Source organism: Eublepharis macularius, chromosome 2 (assembly GCF_028583425.1).
Source record: "Eublepharis macularius isolate TG4126 chromosome 2, MPM_Emac_v1.0, whole genome shotgun sequence".
Taxonomy (NCBI): domain Eukaryota; kingdom Metazoa; phylum Chordata; class Lepidosauria; order Squamata; family Eublepharidae; genus Eublepharis; species Eublepharis macularius.
Window position 1 is genome coordinate 143,630,536 of NC_072791.1, and position 23,523 is coordinate 143,654,058.

The window sequence follows — 23,523 nt, forward strand, 5'->3', positions numbered from 1 at the left end:
TGAGATATAATATTTGATTTAATAACATTCAATTTATGTTCATTTACTTCATATGATCTGGCCATTATACTTTTGTTGATGCAGTCCCAAGTTACATTTGCCTTTTTTGCTACTTCTAAGAAGTACCCCTGCATACCTGAATGAATGACAAATATGCATGAAAGTAAATTTGTTAAGCTAATTTGGTTGTCTATTCATGCTCTTTTATTAGTCCCTTCTTCTGGAAGTCAGCCTTTGCAGACTGAAATCCCAAACTGATCAGCTGGCAGAATGGATGGTAGTAAGGGATGCCAATCTCCAGGTGGGGCCTGGAGTTCTCCCTGAATTACAACTGACCTATAAACTACAGAACTCCTGGAGAAAATAGCTGCTTTGGAGGATGCACTCTGTGATACTATACCATGCAGAGGTTCCTCCACTCCCCAAACTCTGCCCTGCTTATGCTTTACACCCTCAAACCTCCTGGAGTTTCACAACATAGATTTGGCGACCCTAGCGGCACTGTCTAGGTGCTGCTAGTTTTTGAACAAAAATAAAATGAGAAATGCAAGAAGCAAGTGGCCTTCACCAGTTGCACTAATGTAGACATGGAACTGCCTCAGATATATGTTGACTGCCAAGAGATTCTTTAATGTTAATAGGAAACTTCCATTTTTCTATTGGTAATATTTTAGATCATATTTCTGATGAAAGCAACAAGGCCATTTGCCTCTACAGCTGAAATATGTGAAGAGAAAAATTATGATATCAGGATTCACAAATGCCAAACATGGCAAGAATTTTACCAGGGAACTGCACAGGTACTAGCTAATAGGTACCTCTGACACTCACATAATTACAGCACTTGGAAATACCAGCAAGGAGAATAATCAGAGTTTGCCACTAACAAAATACTATCGTTTTCTTGTGTTTTAGAAATTAACTTGCAGTAAACCAATCATCAGAAGAGATCCTGCAACTCCTTCTGGGATTACTGTTTTTCCTTAAAAAGAAACAGTTCCTTCCTGTTCTCCTCAGTCCAGGGATCAAACACCTACCCACCAGTCAGGAAAGAAACTTCATGTCAGATGTGGTAAAAGTGGCAGGATTTCAAATCAACTCCCACTTGAACAGGCTGCTTATATACACAATGAACATAGCCAAGACACAGGACTCCTTCACATTTAGCACTACAGTTCCTGTTCTGTGGCATGCCTCTATGGCGGGTTCTTCATACTTTCAATGAAAAGTAAAACATGCTGGGCTTAAAATGTCTCAACCGGTACTTTCTGGATCCAGCCAGCAGCTGTACAGAAGGTAACACTCCGTCCTGAAATGGAAAAAAAAATACTCACAAGCTGTAAACTCTTTCTCAGGTTGTTTTTTCACTCTTGTCATGGAAGCTTGCTGGGTGACCTTGGGCCAGTCATTCACTCTCACTATAGCCTACCTCCCAGGGTTGTTGAATGGATTAAATGGAAGAGAGAATTATGTAAATGTCTTTAAGACCCCCACTGGCGAGAAGGCAGGGTATAAATGAAGTAAATATATAACTTTTAGAAAAGTGGGAACAATAGGCTGGGTGTGCATATGGGCTCAATGTCAAAAAGCAGGCTTGTGTAATTTTTTCATGCATCACAATAATAGCAATGTGGACTGGGAACAATCAGTAAATGGCAAACATTTCAAAATAGTGTTGATTATAGCATTTGCTGGGTTTCCCAGGATTCTGACAAAAAATCCAGACGAGATAAGCTATTGCTCCATGAAAAGAATGAGCCAGAGGAGAAGTGTGCCTCATTATACTCATTTACAGGATATCTCTTCCTCAACTATCTTGACGGAGTCACTTGACCAATACACATACACTCTTTGCCCACTTTGAATCTCTGTGTATGACTCTTCACCCCAGCACCTCATTTCCCTGCCATTCTCAAGAGCTTGCCTTATTGCTTCTACTGCTGTTTCCATAAAGAACGTTGGGACTGCAGCATAGGGTTGTGACCTCTCCAAAGAGCACCATGATTCTTGGCTCTTGTCCTCTGTGAGGTCTCCATTCAGGCAGTGCTGCACCTGAGTTCATGAACCAGTGTCCTGCCACTCCTTGCATTTTAAGAAATTCTGGATTGGGGTCTTGCTTTTCACTCTTTTATTTATTTATTTTATTTAATTTGTAGTCTGCTCTCCCCTGTCTTTTGTTCTTTCATTCCCAGAGAATGGGAAAAGATTTCTAGCTGTAGATCCCAGTTACTGCAGGCATATGTAATAGACAGCAGTGATAAACAAGTCAAGTGCTGTACCAGTCACAGACCCTCAGAAGGGCTGCCAAGAAGCACCATGGAGGTGAAGACAAAGATGGGAGAACAAACCAAAACATCATATGAAAATGTATTACATGCCTTGCCCAGCTCTATGGGCCCCAGGGTGACCCCCTTTCTCAGCAGCCCCCCCGCCCCCCAGCACGATGAAGTTCTGACATGCGAGCTATTCATTTGTGCAACTCCATGGAAGGAGATCTCTCCCTCTGGTAAGAGTCAGGAACATGCAATATCAGTATTACACATCTTGATGATGACAACGTACCTTCTTGTAAGAGGAAGTGCTGTCGTGTCGCTGCCAGCACAACCTCCAGACTGGAGGAGGACCTAACCACTTCGATTGTGACATCTTCTTTGGTGAAAGTGAAATTCAGTTTGCTTCCCAGGTAACACACTCCAAGGACTGTTAGCTTTTTTGTGTCATCTGGGCAAAGAGGATCAAAGTTCAGGTGGTTTTTGGTGATCCTAGGAAATGTGGAAACAAGTTAATGGCTAGATTTATTCATTCTGTCTCAGATTTAAAAAAATGCACAATCTTTCTTAAGCTCCAAGTAATAATGAGTAGGAAAGGATTGTTCAAACACAGGCACTTTCCTATCGCTAGCATGGATTCTGGTTTCAAGGTTTTCCTGTTCCTGATTAGACATCTCCCAAGAAAAAGCTTGTTCCTGAGCTGGATGCATGTGACACACATAAAAACAGAAAGTGGGTGAGAATTTTGTCAATTAATTTTCAAATCTAAAATTAACTAAACCCAAGAGCCATGGCTGCATGGTAGAGAGCACGCGTTCCATGTATAAACGTCCATAATTTAATCTCTAGCACAGTGGTCTGCCATGTGGTGCCTGTGGGTGCTATGGCACCCACTAATACCTTCCTTGCAGCAAGTGTTTTTAGAAGGTGGTCAGGGCCAAGGGGGCCTTTTGGCATTTCTGTTGTTTATGGTATGATGCTGACAGTGGCTTTCTGTAAAGTAGCAGAGTTATATTCTGAAAAATGGGACTTCCTTCTAACTAAACATGTTAGGTCAGGACAGCTTAAATGCTTAATGCACTTAACTAGAACTTCTACACAAGTCATCTGATTTTTCCAATTTGAATATATAATTCAGGTGGAAGTTGATAATAACATCACAACGTCAAATTTTGGTCACTTCTTTTTAAAAAAAGCACTCCTGTTATCAAAATCTAGCCATAATCTCTCTCCTACTGCACCCATTGCATGTGCAAGGAGCTCTCACCCACCATCCTTTTGGCAACAACGGTTTCAAGTAATAGCGCAGGTTTAAATTGTCTGAGCTCATGATAGGAGTGCTCATGTAGGAGGACAGCCAGGAGAAACATTTTTCCTGTTCCTTTTGCCTAAGTACATTAGATGCCTCAAAATGAAGACAGATACTGCCAGATGAGGGTTTCTTAGCTAGCTCAATATGTATACTTGTTTCGTGTGTATGCAAGAAAATATTTTTAAACACTATGTTAATTTTAAAAGGCATCCTGTTAAACAGAGCTTTTGCCTGAAAAGTTATGCATAGCCTCACTCCCTAATATGCCTTCAGTGGCAGCCATTTTGCAGTTGTGCCCACCACCCTCTGTCAGAATTCCAAATGAGCCCACAGGCTCAAAAAGGTTAGGGACCCCTACTCAAGTCTCTGATCTGACAGAAGGGCAGGAACATGTCTGTGGCAGGAGATCCTGTAAATCTGCTTCCTAGTGGGCAATGGTGATGTCCCAGTTATTACACCCTCACTCAGCCCTTCACAGAGTACCATAAACGTGAGATCCCTACCACTTTACGTATTCTTACTGTCAAGGCAACTCTTAAGTGGATAACCTGAATTAGCTTTTTATTTCAGGTATGCCCAGACTGCACTCTGTAATGGCAGCATGCAGAGGGAGCAGAAGAAGCCTTTCTGGGCAGGAAAGTACCATTCTCACTAGACCTCTTTCCCTCCACTCCCTGTGGAGATACAGCCATGCAGAACAGACAGCTTGAATTGGTCCCAGTCAGTTGTTTAGGCCAGAAAAAAAAAACAGTATGATCATCGAAAGCAGCCAGCCAAATTGGACTGTGGATATTAGAAGCACAGCTAGAATGATCTAGAAACACTTCAGTTCAGCTAACAGAGAAATGAACTCTATCAGCTGGCAGTCTTGCTGACTTTAAAAGTATTGAACTGTGCTATAAAAGCTACCTTCTGCTTTTTAATATTAGTAATAATAATATACGTGTGTGAGTGTAAATGTGTATAGAATATATTTATAACCACTGCAACACACATAAGAGGCTTATCTGCCTTGCAAAAATGCAGGGTTTCACAAACAGCTGAGATAGTAAACAAAGGAGGCAGGGGCCATACTGGGAATCATCTTCTGGAGGACATATCACCACCACCTCCTCATGTGCCACAATGAACTCTTTTCTGCTCAGGGACTATTTTGGTTCCTTATTTCCTGTGCGTCTTTCTAAAGAAAAGGGCCTTGTTCTCACCTACGGATGGTGTCATTGAACATATTTTCTGTGGTGTCAGACGTTCTATTCAGTATTGACTCAGCTGTTTTCTGCCTCAACGGATGGTGCTTGTTGGCAGAAATAAACTTTGAGGCTACAACCATGTAGCCACATAGATTAATTGAAAATAAATCAGGCATTAAAGGAAAAATACCCTCTTATTCTAGGGAGGGATGGCCTGGCCAGCCGGCCCGTCCCTCTGGAGGGCACTGCTGCCACAGGAAGCCTGGCGTTCCTGCTGGCTTCCTTTCTAGCTCTGTTGCTAGTATGGAATAAATTACACTCAGAGTTGCCAACCTCCAAGTGGTGGCTGGAGATCTCCTGGAATTACAACTGATCTTCAGGCCACAGAGATCAGTTCTCCTGGAGAAAATGGCTGCTTTGGAGGGTGGCATTATATACCACTGAGATGCCTCCTCTCCCCAAACCCCACCCTCTCCAAGCTCTATCCCCAAAGTCTCCAGAAATTTTCCAACTTGAAGCTGGCAACCCTAGCCCTACTCCAAAGACAACAGCCATCTTCTTTATTCCCATAGACTTTAGAGTCAGGAATATTAAACTGCTGTAGTGGTTAGGCGGTCAGGCTACGATTTGGGAGACCCAGGTTCAACTTCCTACTTTGCCATGGTAGCTCGCCGAGTGACCTTGGGCCAGTCACAAACTCTCATCCTAGCCTACTTTACAGGGTTGTTGCGAAGACAAAATGGAGGTGAGGAGAATGATGTAAGCCAGTTTGGGTCCTCATTTGGAAGACAGAGTATTTTTATTTATATTTTTCTTTTATTTATATCTCACCTTCTCATTCTCATATATAGATATAGATATAGATATAGATATAGATATAGATATAGATAAAAAAATGTATATATAAATGAAATAAATAAATTTCCACCTGAAACCAGTGTATCCGAAAAGGATGGCTTGGAGGAATCCACCCATCCCTGTCAGAAAGTTGACTGCTCCTGATCCGTCTGAGTTCTCCACCCAGATCTGAGGAGGTAGGGAAAAAAGAAGCATTTTTAAAGATCCTGTTCTGTATCTGAAGTGAGATGAATGAAAAAACAGTTTCCACCTGCTTAACCTTGAATGGTTCAGTAATGTTGCTGAAACACTTGCTCAGCAGTTGTTGTGCTCTTTCAGGCTCCTTCAGCTCCAGCCAACCAACAGCAAACATGCTCTGGTATGGAAAAAGAAACAATTCTGTTATTCACATCCCCACCGCTCTGTTCAAAGACAGGGCCATATTAACCCATGGCTGGGCCCCTAGGCTTTCAGATATTTCAGCCCCCCTCTGGCACTTCAGTCTTTCACCTCACTACAGCTGACAGCCTGACCCTCTGGTACGGTAGGTACTAGACCACAGTATGTAGCATTATATCTGTTTTGATGGTCTCCTGAAAAATTCTATTCATGTATACTTATGAGAGTATATATGTATATACATGTACGCGTATTGCTACGGTAGAGTGTAACGTGTCTTTAACCACTGGAGCCTTAGGGTGCAGGTAACAGTACCGCAGCAAAAAAAACCTGACAGGCCCCTAGTACTTGCGGAGCCCCCAGGCTTCAGCCTAGTCAGCCTTATGAATAATACGGCCCTGTTCAAAGAGATGTTTCTTGGGAACAAATCCATGTCAGGGTCCAGCCTTTCCACACTAAGACTGTTTGTCTTCCTCCCTGCTCAACTGTAATCATTTACCCAGGTCATGGCAGGTCCTGTAGGGTCAGTAACGGGTTCATACATCTCCAGGTCATTCCTTCTCACTTCAGAATCCATAGGATACAGGAGAGGGAATCCAAGCAGGACAGCATCAGCCTGCTTCACTTGTTCACCTGATAAAGGGCATAGAGAAAAGACGCATGTGTGAATCGGTTACTGCTGATGAACATGACTGAGAGTATGCCTTTCAGATCCTAGGGCCCTATTCCCTTAGGTGGCAAGTAAGATGTACAAATAATGCAGTAGATACAAGCGAAAATTCAGCTGGTGAAGCTTCCTCCACTGAAGGCTGGAGAAAGCTTCACCAGCTGAATTTCTCCTTGTTGTAGAGCTTTTAAAGGCCCCACCAGAAAGAAAGGCCTTGGACAACAGCTAGAAACTTTTTGATCCCCCGCCCCATCCCCACACCTGCCAAGAGTCAGATCAATTATGAAAGAGACATTACCTTCAAGTACAAAATGATGATGGGTTGAATTTTGAAACACACACTACCTCTGTGGAGCTCACTGTACAAGAGGGGCTACATTTCAAGACAAGTTAACGGGGTTTGCTCTCAAAACATCTACTGCACTCACAAGATGACAGTTTTGCATAACTGCAAGTGCTTTCATGGGCCAGCTGAGCAAGGGTGTTTTTATGTGCTCTTTTCAGTATGCAAACATTGTATACTGTTCAGTGGTGGGTGTTATGCTGGTTGCTCTTACTTCTTCAACAGCCAATGTGGTGTAGTTACCGTGCCTAGTAATCACCATGGCTAGGTGCCACTGATGAACCCCTCCTCCATGAATCAGTCTTTTTGAAGCCATTAATGCTCATTCCCATCACTATACGCACTGGCAGTGAATTCTACAATTTAATTGCTAGTTAAGAAATATTTCCTTTTGTCTATCCTGAATCTATTGCCCTTCAACTTCATTGGGTGTCCCTGTGTGCTTGTACTGTAAGAGAAGGAGAAAATGTTCTCAGTATTCACATTTTCTACCCCATACATAATCTTATAAACCTGCTGAAATGCAGACTGTAAACTCCTTGGGGCAGGGATCTTTTTTGCTTATGGCACTCATGAAGTGCCATGCACACAGATGAAGCTATATATCATCATACAATCCATTGTATTCCTTTGCAGTAGCATATTCTCAGTGCTACTATTCATTATGCATAGAGCCAAATCATTTGCAAAACACTTAACAATCTCCATTCTGTTTGCCCTCACAATGTTATTCCTGTTTCACAAATGAAATAATATGGACAGACCATGGCCTGCCCAAGGCCATATGGCGAGTCCATGTCAGAGATGGGACTTGAACCCATCTTCCACATACAAGCCTTCTCTCTTTCTCCACTGACGATATAATAAAGGTAGGACTAGACAAGTTGAAATCCATTAAGAAATGTTGCCGTTTGTGCATTTTGAATCTATCCTTTCCTTTTATACACCACTTGTTTCTTTAACCATAAAGTGAACATGACATTCTTTTGACTTTAAATATTACATGTGAACCAAGAAAAAAAAAAGTGGAGGGGGAATAAGAGGTAAAGAAGTTTTTTCCCCCTTTCTTTTACCCTCCTTCTCCACCCAACACCCATGCTTCTTTGCCCCAATCCAATGAAGGATTAAACTAGCTGTGACATTATTTCTGTCAGCCCTATGCACTATCGATATATGTTCATGTTGACAGGTGTTTGCCAGCCAGATGTGTCCCACTGCTTCCATATTTATTTTTTGGAGTGCAACTAAGAATCCACATCTCATGCTTTTATGTCCTCAAGAACTTCCCATTATATACTTCCCCCTACTCCACACAGGCTTTTCACTTTGATTCATTCTTGGACAACTTCTTTATCCATATAATTTACTATCTGCCCTGCATTACTTTTGGTAACATTTGTTTATTTTAAAGTATGCATATCTTATATTCCAGCATGGCTCTCAAGGCAGGTACAGGTAAGACAGCATGGCTCTCAAGGCAGGTAAACACATCAACAGACAAAAGTAATAAAATTCTAACAGCCGCTGCACTTGCAAGAGTAATACACTGAAAACTATTAAAACAATTAAAACCCAAAGAAAACAAAACCTTATCCTCAGCTGGAGCATAAATGTAATTCCCACTGAAAGTTATACAATGCAGACACACCACATCCACATCTGGATGCACACTGGGCACCCATCCAATTTTCAGTCTGACTGCTTAACCAGCAAACCTCCTTTTGCAAACAGGTCTCCTTACTTGGACTGGAATACTTATCTCCTTGGAGCCAGTTCTGGAGATAGTGGCTACATTGCTTCTGCTAGCTGCTGCTGAGAAACAATGTGCTTGAACAGAGTGACTGCCACAGGTTTGCTGTGAAGTGGGAATGAAGTTTGTTTTGGATGGTGCACTCTCCACAACCAGTCCCTCCCACATTCATTCCTCTTCCTAGTTTAAAGGATCCTGGAAAAGGGAGTGATATCAATTTGAGCTTAATCCAACCTTTTCCTATATTTAGGATTCTCTCTCCATGCAGAGTCCTGTCATCTTCCTTGGCCTGTTTTGGAATCCACTGCATCTACAAGTGAGATGCCCACTTTTATAATTGTCTACTGCTTATTATATCAGTCATTATTTGAACACTGATTCATGTTTAAGTTCCTTCAGCCTGACAAGATCAATATTGTCCTTTGAATAATCAAAGCAGGCCAAATTCTAAAGATTCTAAATTCATAAGCATAAGCACAATTTCAACAGGAAAGAAGAGACCTTAAGAATGAATAGAGCATGGTTTCCAGTTCTGAAAAACACCAGGATAACAAAATACTCTATACCCGATAATAGCCCTGCAGAGAAGATTAGCATATCAAGCACCAATCCATACGCAAAAGAACCTCCTCAGGATACAGTGAAGCCTCCCTCTATTAGCATTCCACGCCCTGGGAAACTCTTACAGGATGACTCAGCCCAACCCTACCTTCCTGAGTAGATATAAATTACCTGCCAACTTCTTTTCCACACTGTGACACTGTGAGATCTCTGTCTTTCGGTGCTACACCTCTGAAGATGCCAGTCACAGCTGCTGGCGAAACGTCAGGAACTACAATGCCAAGACCACGGCTATACAGCCCGGAAAATTCACAACAACCAAATTCTAAAGAGTTAGATGAATCCTTCTTGCATCAGAGCCACTCACCTGGACAGTACCCATCATACTCTGGATGGAACTTCCTGTTTTTATCAAATGGTATCTTGATTTTCTTCCCAACCTCCTTCCATTCTTCAGGGGTGGGAATGTGCAACTGGAAGCCCAACTCAACAGCAAAATTTAAACTGGAAAGAAACAAATAAAAAGGGCTAGAGAGGCAGAGCAGAAAACTAAGAGCTGGGGATGTTTATAATAACTAAAGTTTTAAAAGATAACAAATAAAGAAGAATCGAGTTTCTTTGATTTGCTCTTGCTGCTTTGTTAGTTTCAATCCGATCATCTGAAACTAGACCATATTAGACATAGGCACCCATTTAATTTACATTCATCTGTTTATGCTATTCAGCACTGAAAATGCATACCTGTCTGAGGTGGAAGGAGAGCAAATTGCTCAAACTGGGAAGAGGCGGCACAGGTGTCAACATAATTGCCCAGATGTCAACATAATTATCCCTCGTCTTATTCTTTAATCCGTACCAATTTACAGATCCTGTCTCTTGGCAGGGTTCTTGATAGTGGCATAAGAGCACAAGTCAAATTCTAGAAGAGGATTTAGCACTGGTTCAGGAACAGCCAATAGCCCAATCCTGCTTGTAACACTACTTGATGCAATCTTTTGTCCTTCCTTTAATGCATTTTGAACAGCAGATGGAACAGACTTGCTTCATTTTCCTTTGCAAGGTAGCACTAGCACCATGAATGACTGACTAAACAAGACCATGTATCCAAATAATAAACAGTATCTGAAAGAAATCTTCAATCTCATGTAACCATATGTTACGGCTGCCAAAATGAAACTCAGAGGCTAATCAGTCAAACATTCAGCAAAAGAGGTCACAAGCTTATAAAACTGCCATATTCAAATACAACAATAAAGTGCATAATGCTCAACTACAAACCATAACATATAGTTTATGAACACATGAGACTGAAGATTTCTTTCAAATACAGTTTATTGCTTTATTTGGCTACATTGCCTTGTTTAGTTAGTCATTCACGGTACTAGTGCTACTTTACTTGTCATTTTCCTTTGCAGCAAAAACAGTCATCTAGGCCTGGCTGCCCAAGAGAGGGGGGAAAAAATCTGGAGTGTTTTTTGTTAATAATTAGTTAATGGAGGCCTCTGCAGCCTATCAAGTCTAAGCACAAAGCAGAAAGGTGACAGAGAGATTGGAGGAGCCTGGAAAGCCAGGCCAGATCGTGCGCATCTCTTACCTCCTCTGGGCAATGACGTTGGTATAAACAGAGTTATCTACATCATAATGATATTCGTCTGGGGGCATCACACCTAGGAGATGGTAGACATTTCAGAACATGGAGGCACAACCTGCTTTCTCCCTTTTTCATACTGCCACAAGGAAAGAACAACTTTGGGTAGGGCTGCATGACTACCTTGCATGTAAAATGAAATTCTGGCCAAGTCAAGGCAAAGTTAAGTATAAGGCTAGATTCAGAGACCTGCATATATTATATATTTGATATAGTTGTCTGTTCTGCATAATTTCTTCTGCTGCTGCTAAGTACAGGGAAACAGAACTCTGTAGGTAACAGAAATGCCTCCCCATCAGCCCCACTTCTGAGATTCCACCAGTCACTGTCCACACAGTTTCAACCCCATCTTCTCAGTCAGAAAATGTGCCAGAAAGAAAAGCAAGAGAGAAATGCTGGGGTCCCCAGGATGCCACCTGGCAGAAAATTCCACATACAAAGACAGAACACAGAACCCTGACTGATCAAGAGCCAAGCTACAAAGGATGCCAGGAGGTCCAAAAATGGCACTCCTGGGTTTTTTTCAATTGGTAAACAATAGAGGTTTTTAAAATTGGTAAACAATCCTATGACTGACTTGGGTTTTCCTCACTGAGGCAAAGAGCTAGGATGCTCTCTGAGGGCAGGAAAGCTCTGCAAGGGGAACTGATTAAACTCCCTTCCCTGATATGAATTACACAGCCCCCCTCACTGCTGTTTACCTACAAAAACTTGGGAGATCCATTTACAGATCTCCTAATATCTCATCTATTGACTTTGCAGTGCTCAGATGAGGTCAGAGCCAAATAAAGCCAAGTAGGAGGCGGAACAGCAAAAATCGAGGACTGGTCCAGAAAACAACAATGGAGTCATCTCACTCTCTCTCTGAGGATCAAAAAAAAAACCCTAATCACTATCCAGTTTTTGCTTTGCTTAACTTTCTTTTCACCCTACCGAATATCACTCCGTGTCCAACTAACTAAAGATAAATACCGTAGCCAAACTACCATGTAACAAAAATGAAAAACCAGACTTTATTAAATTTCTTCACGTTACTCTACAGGCAGCAGTTAGCTATCCCAGGCCGTGTCCCTCTCGACTGTTTGGTAACTTTTTTTTCAGTCCTCAGAAATCCTGTGCCTAAGTGAGAAAAACACGTATTATTGCTCCCAGTTTCAGGCCGCTCAGGTGGGAACATAGTTGATGCAAGAAATGCAAGAGCCAACATAGATATCTCAAAATAGTAAAGAGTCCAGTAGCACCTTCAAGACTAACCAACTTTATTGTAGCCTAAGCTTTCGAGAACTACAGCTCTTTGTCAGATGCAATGCAATGCTGTAGTTCTCAAAAGCTCAGGCTACAATAAAGTTGGTTAGTCTTAAAGGTGCTACTGGACTCTTTGCTATTTTGCAACTACAGACTAAGACGGCTAACTCCTCTGGATCTATAGATATCTCAGTAATAGATGCAGTTTACCTGTAAGAAGAAAAGGTCTTGCTGGAGGAGCAGAGGGCTTCTTTTCTCACAAACTTACCAGTAATATGGTAACTCTGCTCTTCTGGGTTCCACTCTGCTCGGCTGCACCAGTACTGAGCAACAGCATAGACCACATCCCAGCCTCCTTCCTGCTGGAACAGCTTCAAATCCTAGAACCAAACAGGTAAGAGGGGCTCCATGGGACAGTGACAATCTGACACCAGGAACACCCTCCTTCTTCTGGGCATTGCCCAAGACATGCCACAGTTACAGTACCTGTGTGATGTGGTAATACTGCTCAAATGCCAGCACAACATCTCCATTGATGTGGATTTCCTGGTCACCATAAACCTTTTCAGGGCAGACCTCCTGGCCTGTTGCTGCACTCTCCCAAGGGAACTTTGCACCCTGCCCCAGTCAAAGCCCAAAGACAACAGGTCAGGATGCTCTTGGTGGTGAGAGGAAAGCTGATTTAGAAAGCTTAAGAGAAATTTCAAACTATTCAGGATTGTGCAGCTTGTGAAGATAATGCTGGACATGGATTATAACTTACTTCATATAATCCATTTTTAAAAACTTCTATAGATAGCAGACATGGCTATGTACATTTGGGATTTGCTGTAAGCCAGATCTTCAGAATCATGAGATATTGATTAACTAATAAGATTTTAGTAATGTATTTTTGCAAGGCTTTAGAGTTTGTTCATTATATTCTCAAGGAAACTTACATACAGCCTATCAGTACATGTGATTTATCCCAATGTAGCAAAGAGAACCCGAGTCCATTTTAGGTCAGGAAAATGCCATTGCCAGGGCAGCATGCCACAGTCCTTATCTGAATGGCCTGAGAATCCTAGACCCCTTTCATATGGGCTATTTTGGCTTCTGAAGGCAAACTGACTTTTTGGCACCATCTGAAATAGATAACAGTGTTTTGAGGGCATTTTGCAAAATGATTTCACTGCTGACTGAAAATAAATGTTCTCATCTCAATGAAAAGAAACAGATAGGGAAGAAATGGATACAAAATGGGATAAGATTGCAATGTGAATGGGACCTTAGTTTCAACAGGGAGCTCCTGGAGCTCATCTGTTTGACAAGATTTAGGGCAGAAATGAGGCAGACCTGTAAATCAGTGTATGTGTAATTAAGCTTTGAACAAGGCTAGTCTTCCCTGAGCATCCTGCTCCTACCTTGTATCCTTGCACCTGTGCATTGTACAGGGCTCCCCCTAGTGTTTGGATCCGGTATTTTAGGATAGCACAAGCTATGTCTGGATAGAAAAGCAAGATGTTTGGGTACATCCAGGTATCCTGTGTTAAACAAACAAAACAACAAAATCCCAAAACTTATAAAAATAGTCATTGCTGAAAATGTGGGAGGATAACAATATAAAAACACTCATATCCCCATATCTTGATCGTATTGTCACTAAGTGAATTTCCAGACTATTAATCAAAGGTATAGATAAGGTGCACTATAGGTCTCCGCAGAGAAACAAAAGGGATAAAGGAAAAGGAAAGCATTTGGTCAACATTTTTATAGCATCTGGCCCCTTTCCAGGAATTAGCCAGAACCAGGTACAACCAGATTTTTAAAAATGTAAAAGTACAGTAGGGATCACAACATAATATTAAAGTTTTTTTTGTAATGAAAAGGACTTTATAAATTTCAAGATAATAAAGTTTTGTAGACCTTAAGAATGTATCATGTTTTTTACAATATATGAGCTAGGAGCACTGGAATACTATACATATCACAACAGACATCTACATTAGTGCCACACATTATACACTTCAGAGTCAAGATCTGCTGAAACAGCAAAAGACTAAGGCCAGCATAGCACTGTGTCTCCTCACACACTAGCATGCAATGATAAATCAGATTCCTCTATAGCAATGAGAAACAGGAGCAGGAGGGGGAAGAAACCAGTGCTCACCTGATCCCAGAAAACATGGCCCCAGTAATCTTCATTCTGTGTGCCATTCGAAAGGCCTCCAGGGCTGATTCCAGAGAACAGAAAGTCATAAGAACCCAGGGGAGGAGTTGCACTTAGCAGATAATAGAGGCACCCATAAACGGCCTGGCTTAATGAAAGAGGCCCATCAACCTTGACACAGCATCCTTCCCAGATCTCTGCCCATGCCTGGGTGTGATATGCATACAAGGAGCCAGAAGCAATCTGTGACTTTCCTTCAAGGAAGTACCTTTTCACATCCCCTTCACTCTCTGCTATGGCTGTGAGGAACTCCCAGCTCTTTTCTGTCTCCTCCCCAGAGAGTGTCACTGACTGTGGCACTGGGGTCCAGATCAGATGTACAGTAGGCTGAGGACCACCCTCTACTTCTGGGATCAAGGTCTTTCCATAGAGATACCTAAAGGAGAAAGCAAGAAACACCTTATGAGTCAAAGGATGATAAAAGGACTTAGAACTCCATTTCTAGACTTCCATCACTGCCACTATTGCTGTAATCTTTCCACTGGCTTCCCTCCCCATCTAGCACAAAGTCCTTGGCCACTAATTATTTGCTCTGGGTTGGTTCCCCCCTTCCTGCTTCCCCACAGCATCATAGTGCATTTGTGCATCACCAAAGCCAGCAACCTATTCTGCTGCAAGGTTTTGGGAAAGCTGGAAGGCTGCCATGTGGGTCAGAAATTTCATGTCTTTCCCTTAAATTGGGATGGCATGCCTACCTCTGGTACCAAAAAAATGATACACATAAATATTTTAAGGTCCACATAATAAGAAAATCTCTGATGAATGTCTGGGAGAAAATAAAAGCCCAAATATATACCAAAACACCAAGATGGATATCACCAGTGGAAGCATTCACCCAACCAAATTTATTAAAGTGGGAGAATATCCACACCTATGAACAGCTATTGGGGGAGAACGGCAAGCTAAAGTCAACAGAAGAACTAAAAGAACAGAGCATAGAGACAGGACGGTGGCTAAAAGCGCAAATAGAATCCAGATTTACTAAAGATAAAACACAGGGATTCTACATGGAACGATGCCGTTTTGATAAGCTGCTGTTAGAGACAGACGGAAAACTGACAGGAAAATTATATGCCTTCATGAAACAATTGAAGACAGAAGAGGAGGCTTTAAAAGTTCATATGGCAAAGTGGGAACAAAATCTGGGGTACGGCATAGATCTGGAGCAATGGCTACAGACATGGAGAGCAAACATCAAAATAACAAAATCAACCACCTTTAAAGAAAACCTATATAAAATGTTTTATAGGTGGTATGTGACACCAGAAAAATTAGCAAAGATGTATCCCAAAGTACCCAATAAGTGCTGGAAGTGTAAAGAGAAAATGGGCACCTTTTTCCATACATGGTCACTATGGAAAAAAGCGAAGAAATATTGGAAAGATATTGTTGCAAGAGGTGCTAGAAACAAATAAACCCTTTAAACCAGAAATGCTCCTACTAAATATAATACCAGAGGAGTTAAATAGGGAAAATATATATTTGATAATCCATATAATAACAGCAGCAAGAATAGTATATGCCAGATACTAGAAAAACACAGATATACCAACAAAAGAATTGATAGAGAAAATCTTAAGAGACGGCAGAAATGGACACACTGACAGAATTAATAAAAGAGAAAAACAGACATGATGGGAAACAAAAATGGACCCCGTTTTATAGATGGGTTAAATGGAAGTATAAAATAGAGACACAACTATATGTTAGCAAAACACAATCAAATGAATGAGGAGAGGAGAGAAGTACTAGAATTAAAGAAAACAGACTTATAGTGATAATAGCTTAGTAGAAAATAATATAATTATGACGGAACTTGTAGAGATGAAATGAAATGTATGATATATAACATGTATCCAAAGAATGTAAGACTTTTGATCAACTTTGCCATCAGAGCAAGACAGAACTCAAACAAACAAACACACAACAAACAAACACAAACACACACACATTCTCCGCTGTGTAAGCACCGAATCATTACAGACCTACGGGGGGACATCGCATCACGACGTTTTCTTGGCAGACTTTTTACAGGGTGGTTTGCCATTGCCTTCCCCAGTCATCTACACTTTACCCCCAGGAAACTGAGTACTCATTTTACCGACCTCAGAAGGATGGAAGGCTGAGTCAACCTTGAGCTGGCTACCTGAACCCAGCTTCTACCAGAATCAAACTCAGGTTGTGAGCAGAGCTTGGACTGCAGCTTACCACTCTGTGCCACGGGGCTACATACATACATACATACATACATTTTAAAAAAGAAATTTCAGGTCTTTCTGCCTCCATGGAAGCAATTTCTTCCACCTGTCCACAGTAGTTTTTTTTTTTTAAAAAACACCTGGCAATTGAATATCTTTATAGCAATATAATCCCATAACAATCCATTTATAAGGTTTTCTGAATTCCCAATTGTCATTTAAAAACAAAAAGTAATTCTCTAGCCCCTTGCATTACAAAGATATAAGGGAAAAGACATATCTCCACAATGAAAGTAGATACTTGATTTTTTAAAATAAAAGCTGAGAATTCAAAATATTTAATATACATATTGTTATATTGATATAATAGCATTCAATTGCCATTTTTTAAATAACTGGAAAAAAGCGGCCCAGGAAGGACAGATAGTGACTGCAGTAGGCTTGGGATAGGAAAACAGGGAAAACGCCCATATGGAAGCTCTGTTGCTGTACTGGCAGCCTCAGCAGCAAAGGAGAAACCACCCTTGGCTTTACATTTGTCTACAGCTTGGCTCTACTCTATCTTTTGTCTCTCATTTCTCTGTTACTTTCCTTTCTGTGACCTTTATTCTTCCAGCTCTGCTACTCAAAAGTCACCTGCTACTCTGCTCTTTCCCCATTGCAGGAAATTCCTACCAGAGCACCAATGTGGTGCCATGGAGCTCTTTCTCCCCTTAAATCCTTTCTTAAAACCCACCTTTCTCATGAATTTTTTAGCTGAACCTCATAGTCCATGTCCCCAACTAAAATGACATTTGCCCATATTCATTCTTTTGTGATCCTTCTATCTCCTCCCCCTTTTACTGGCTCTCTACAATGTAGACTGTAAGTTCCTTAGGGCAGGAACCAACTTATGCTGTTGTATAAAGGGATAGGAACACTGACAGTGATATATTTTATGAGCTTGTTTATGCCAGTAGGAAAAAAAAGAACAACCAGAACAAAAGGCATGAAGATGAGTTAAAAGCTCCCTGTGATAGGAAATTGTCAAGAGTAAAAACTGCCCTGGCCTAGACAAACTCCCTCTATGCCTGGGCATGGCAGCACCAAAGCACAGAATGTTTGAAACATCTTACAAGAACCTGCCAAAATCCTCTGACTGGAACTGCAGTTCTTACCATCACTTGGCCCAAGCTCTCATTTAAAACAGCAGGAAATTCTCTGTCACTTCAGCCACTGTCTTGAAAATCCCAATGGAAGAAAAGACCCTTGGAGAGTTGAGCAAAAACACTCACTGAGCTCCCTGGAAATCTGGTCCTTTATGTAGGTCCACGTCTGGACTCTTTGGTGTGAACTGCATCTGGAGGTTCACAGTGATGGGCTTAGTTTGAAGAGCTGACTTCTGGATGGTAATGCTGAAGGCCAGAAGGTGGACCAGGGAGCGATGGGCATATATCCTGTGCGTGGCTGTATAACCGGAGCACTGGATCTTATGGATATAGGTTCCTGCGGACAAAAAAAAATGTGAATTCAGTCTTACAACTGTTTCCCTTTAAATTCTGGACACACAAATTTCAATCAAGGTCCATTTTGGAGCACCTGCCCAAGTAAGGACCTTTATGCACATGCTCAGAATATTCTTCATTAGGTACCTCAGAATTATATTAGAAGTATCTTATGGAACTGAAATAATAGTTCACTAATGAGGGAAAATGGAAAGGAGTCATCAGTCTTCGGTATTTTGAACTGAAATTTGAAATGCTTGCCCATCCTGGAAAAAAAATCTTTATCATCACATTTGTACCCTACTCTCCCTCTAAGGTGATATTCTTTGATTCCTTTTTTTTTTTCATTCAGTAAATGTGCAAAGTAGGTTAAGTTGAGAAAATGTGAGTGGCCACCACTCAAACTCAAGTAGGGGACTGGAACTGAAGATGCTGTAGCCCAAATCCAGCACTCTCTATCTAGCAAGCTTTGTCTCTTTTAAAGAAGCTTCCTTTCCACTCAAAACAATTTCTGTACTCAGGGCCAACTTAATCAGGACTGGAGCACAGCCCTGCTGCTGTTCCCTCTCTGAGCAGAGGGGTTTGTGCCACGTACCTGCCCTTGTGTCCAGGGAGAAAGTCTCACTCAGGCAGTCCTCAGCCAACACTTTCATTCGGACATTGACAGGACTGGGGAGATCAGCACGATGCGTGTCCCCAACTGCTCCGTTGTACACCCCATTGACATGGAGAATGTCCCTGTAGACACGGGTGCCCAAGTAAGCATTGGTCACTGTTGCCAGGAGCCGGGGGTCAGAGGGCAGGGTGCTGGAGGTGAACACGGCAGGATCCTCAGTTTCCATTGCTGAGGGCAGAACAGGGGGGAACGGTTGGAATTCAGGCTGAATAATAGTGTTGATGGCACATACTTGACGTTGGGCCTAGTCTGGCCTAGTGCTCCTAAAGGAGTATACTGATTGATCACAGGCAGAGCCAGAGGACATGTGATCAACTTAACTTGTTTAATTCTTTAGACACACTTGTGCCTTGAACATCATACTGCAGCATTGAAATAGGCCAATTAGCTTGGATTACCGTATATGGAATAGGCTGCCTTCAGTATAAAGGGGGCAGCAGCTTGGTTTTTGGGAGGAACCTGAGGTAACTTTCTTTATGTTAAGAACCTGTTCGTCCCTTTATTGCAATAAAGACTTTCTGTACTCCTTCTACTCCACCTGTCTTCTCCTTAAATGGGCCAGGAGTGGGTGGGGCCCTATTTGGGCTAACAGTGTGATGTGTAGCAGGACATATTTTGTAAGAATAGGAAGGTTATTTGTGCAGATGTTTATGCAGAAGCTGCATGAGAAGAGTGTCTACCTATTACACTCTTCTTAAAGTACAGCTCTATCACAAAAGGCCCTGACCTAGATAGGCCAGAAAATCCCAATCTCGTCAGATCTCAGAAACTAAGCAGGTCATTGGTTAGTAGTTGGATGGGAATAGATCCAGAGGAGTTAGCCGTGTTAGTCTGTAGTAGCAAAATCAAAAAGAGTCCAGTAGCACCTTTAAGACTAACCAATTTTATTGTAGCATAAGCTTTCGAGAATCAAGTTCTCTTCGTCAGATGCCTGATCCAAACTGACCACATACAGAAGAGGAGGGAAGAGAGGGAAAGAAGGGGACATATATCACAAGGGGACAGGATGCAATTAGCGTGGAGGCAACCCAAACATTCCTTTGCTAGTAAATGTAAACATCTCCTTTTGGTGTGGAGTCAGTTTGCCGTGTTTGTTTGGAAAGTATCCAATTCCTATGTAGTATAAGTCTTCGATAACCACAGCTCTCCCTGCCAGATGCATCTGACAAAGAGAACTGTGGTCCCCGAAAGCCCACACCAGGCGACACTGGGCTCCCCCAGACCACACCTCTGTAAAGGAAATCTGTTACCTGTGATAACCATTCATAGTCTCTATTCAGTCCCATCTTGACAGAGTCAAATTTGCATATGAATTCCAATTCAGCAGCCTCCCGTTGGATTTTGTTTTTGAAAGGTTTCTGTTGAACCACAGCGACCTTTAAGTCTTTGGTGGAATGTCCTGGTAGATTGAAGTGTTCTTCCACTGGTTTCTGGACATTTCCATTTCTAATGTCAGATTTGTGTCCATTTATTCTTTTGCGTAGAGGTTGGCTGGTTTGTCCAATGTACAGAGCAGAAGGACATTGTGGGCACATGAGGGCATATATCAGATTGGAGGATGAGCAGCTGTAAGAGCCAGAGACAGTGTAGTTGATGCCATTGGGTCCTGTAATTGTATTCCCTGGGTAGATATAGGGGCAGAGCTGGCATCTGGGTCTGTTGCAGGGCCTGGTACCTGTGCTGGTGACTCTGCTGGCCGATTCATGATTGTAAGTGAGAAGTCGTTTAAGATTGGGGGGCTGTCTGTAGGCAAGGAAAGGTCTTCCACCCAGGGCTTCTGAGAGAGAGGTATCATTTTCCAGGATGGGTTGTAGCTCACTGATGATACGTTGGATGGGTTTGAGCTGGGAGCTATAGGTGACAACCAGTGGTGTTCTGTTGTTAGTTCCTTTAGGTTTGTCCTGGAGCAGACTGTTTCTGGGTACTAGTCTGGCCCTGTTGATTTGTTTCTTCACTTATTTGGTGGGTACTGTAGTCTCAAAAATGCTTGTTGTAAATCTCTTAAGTGTGAGTCTCGGTCGAGAGCATTGGAGCAGATACGGTTGTAACGTGAGGCTTGGCTGTAGACAATAGACCGAGTGGTATGTTTAGGGTGGAAGCTGGAGGCATGTAGATATGAGTATTGGTCTGTTGGTTTCCGGTATAAGGTGGTATTTATTCGTCCATTATGTAGTTGTACGGTGGTGTCCAGGAAGTGTACCTGTTGTGTAGAGTGGTCCAGGCTAAGGTTGATAGTAGGGTGAAAGTTATTGAAGTCCTGATGAAATCTCTCAAGGGCTTCCTTCCCATGGGTCCAAATGATGAAGATGTCATCCAGGAATCTTAAGTATAGCAGTGGTTCCAGTGGATGGGAGCTGAGGAAGCGTTGCTCCAAGTCCGCCATGAATATGTTAGCATATTGTGGTGCCATGCGTGTGCCCATGGCTGTGCCATTAACCTGTAGATATAAGTTGTCACCAAATTCGAAGTAATTGTGAGTGAGTACCAACAGACCGATACTCATATCTACATGCCTCCAGCTTCCACCCTAAACATACCACTCGGTCTATTGTCTACAGCCAAATGGAACCACTCGGTCTATTGTCTACAGCCAAATGGAAATGTCCAGAAACCAGTGGAAGAACACTTCAATCTACCAGGACATTCCACCAAAGACTTAAAGGTCGCTGTGGTTCAACAGAAACCTTTCAAAAACAAAATCCAACGGGAGGCTGCTGAATTGGAATTCATATGCAAATTTGACTCTGTCAAGATGGGACTGAATAGAGACTATGAATGGTTATCACAGGTAACAGATTTCCTTTACAGAGGTGTGGTCTGGGGGAGCCCAGTGTCGCCTGGTGTGGGCTTTCGGGGACCACAGTTCTCTTTGTCAGATGCATCTGGCAGGGAGAGCTGTGGTTATCGAAGACTTATACTACATAGGAATTGGATACTTTCCAAACAAACACGGCAAACTGACTCCACACCAAAAGGAGATGTTTACATTTACTAGCAAAGGAATGTTTGGGTTGCCTCCACGCTAATTGCATCCTGTCCCCTTGTGATATATGTCCCCTTCTTTCCCTCTCTTCCCTCCTCTTCTGTATGTGGTCAGTTTGGATCAGGCATCTGACGAAGAGAACTTGATTCTCGAAAGCTTATGCTACAATAAAATTGGTTAGTCTTAAAGGTGCTACTGGACTCTTTTTGATTTTGCTAGTTGGATGGGAGACCTCCAAAGCCTAGGGTTGCAGAGACAGGCTACGGCAAACCACCGCTGTTAGTCTCGTCCTATGAAAACCTCACCTGGGATGGATCACCATAAGTTGGCTATGACTTGACGGCACTCTCCACCACTATCACAATAAGAGAATGCCACCGAAGCAGCCACGGCATTGCTTCCAGAGCAGGACGGGGCAGTAATCTAAATTCGTGCTTCGCCTGGGTTTTAGTTTGTCGTCCTCACCAGTGAGAAGATATTCGCTGGCTTCAGAGAAACCGATCAGTCCCTTGCAGGCCCTTCCCGCCTCCCCGTAAATGTGAAGCACTCGGCGTGTTTGCAAACTAGCAGGGCCCGGAATAAGGGGCCTTGGCGTCATTTCCCTCCCTCTGCTTTCAGGTCGGCAATTCAGGAAAGCCCATCAGCAACTTCCACTTCAAAACTATCTCCCTACCGGATTGTTTTCCGTCCGCAAAACCTCTCCCAGTCCGCTCGTAAGACCCGTTGGGACGGCTGAGAAAGCAAGCAAATACGGATTTCTGGGCCTTGCCTTGTTTTGCTGGGCTCCAGGCGTTTCGCTGCTGGCTTGAGGAGGGGCCGCCCCTTGGGCCTCATCGAGAAATCATCGACGTCTTGTTTGGAGTCAGTTTAAACAGCAAGGTTAGCGCTGGGGACTCTCCCGAAACCGGTTGCTTCGGGGTAAATTTCAAAAGGCTAAAACAAACTTCGGCTGCAACTTATTCTCACTTGGTTGCAAGCAAGCCTATTGAATTCAGTGGGACTTCTGGGTAAATATAAATCGTCTTTCAGGCCAGATGTTTTCTTTTTCGATTTTACGCTGCCATGTTGACCTATGCCGCCAGATGGCGCTCCTTCCTTGTAAAATGGAACGCGCGAGCACTCAATTAGCCCCCCCCCCCCCCCGTCCAGCGGAGGTTCTTGTCATATTAAAACTTCCTTATTGTTGTGATAAGATTCATGAAACGCCACCATGAAATGCTTGGGAATCCACAAAGGGAGTGGGGAAGGAATAAAGCATTGCACTCGAGTCCGTTTAGTTTAACAAATTTGGCAAAAAAATCTGTTCAGCCTGTCTAGTAGGTTCCCATATTACTTTGTGCCTATACTTAAAAGTGGTGTTAGGAGTTTATTTTTTAAAAAAACAGGAGTTTCTCATTAGAGAACCAAATGATTTTATTTTTTTTTTTGGACTCACCTCCCAAGAAATATAGGGGATAAAGGAAACTTGGGCAAAGGATTCTTAGTAATTAATCGGGGAGGGGAGGGGGAGGGGGAGGAAGGAAGTGGATGAGAGAATATGTTTACTTTTGATACTGGAACTATTCTCTGGTAAACAAGTTTCCGTCATTTGCTCACAATAAGTCTGTAATGTACTTTCCTAATAGATTTTCCTAAATAATAGATATTAGATATTCCTAGATAATAGATTTTCCTAAAAGAAATTCCTCTAATAATTTAATATCCCAGAAGTGAGCTGGTATTCCTGGAACGGAGTTACAGAACTCAGTAAT

At 42.3% G+C, this 23,523-nt stretch overlaps 1 protein-coding gene across 3 annotated transcripts; it reads right to left on the reverse strand.

The window, feature by feature from the left end:
• Positions 1-22,796, reverse strand: PGGHG (protein-glucosylgalactosylhydroxylysine glucosidase). 3 transcript variants are annotated; one of them, XM_054970900.1, is made up of 14 exons: positions 22,542-22,796; positions 18,709-18,957; positions 17,904-18,114; positions 14,372-14,807; positions 13,626-13,745; positions 12,709-12,840; positions 12,491-12,602; positions 10,924-10,996; positions 9,697-9,833; positions 6,508-6,641; positions 5,890-5,985; positions 5,701-5,798; positions 2,563-2,762; positions 1-1,309 (listed from the first exon to the last, which is right to left on the reverse strand). In XM_054970900.1, the coding sequence occupies exons 2-14, from the start codon at positions 18,953-18,955 to the stop codon at positions 1,245-1,247; spliced, it is 2,061 nt and encodes a 686-aa protein (XP_054826875.1). In that variant the 5' UTR covers positions 18,956-18,957; positions 22,542-22,796; the 3' UTR covers positions 1-1,244. The 3 variants fall into 3 exon arrangements, with proteins under 3 accessions (XP_054826875.1, XP_054826876.1, XP_054826877.1); XM_054970901.1 differs by having other exon boundaries at positions 22,446-22,796; XM_054970902.1 differs by lacking the exon at positions 22,542-22,796 and adding an exon at positions 22,078-22,424.
• Between the last annotated feature and the right edge of the window lie 727 nt (positions 22,797-23,523).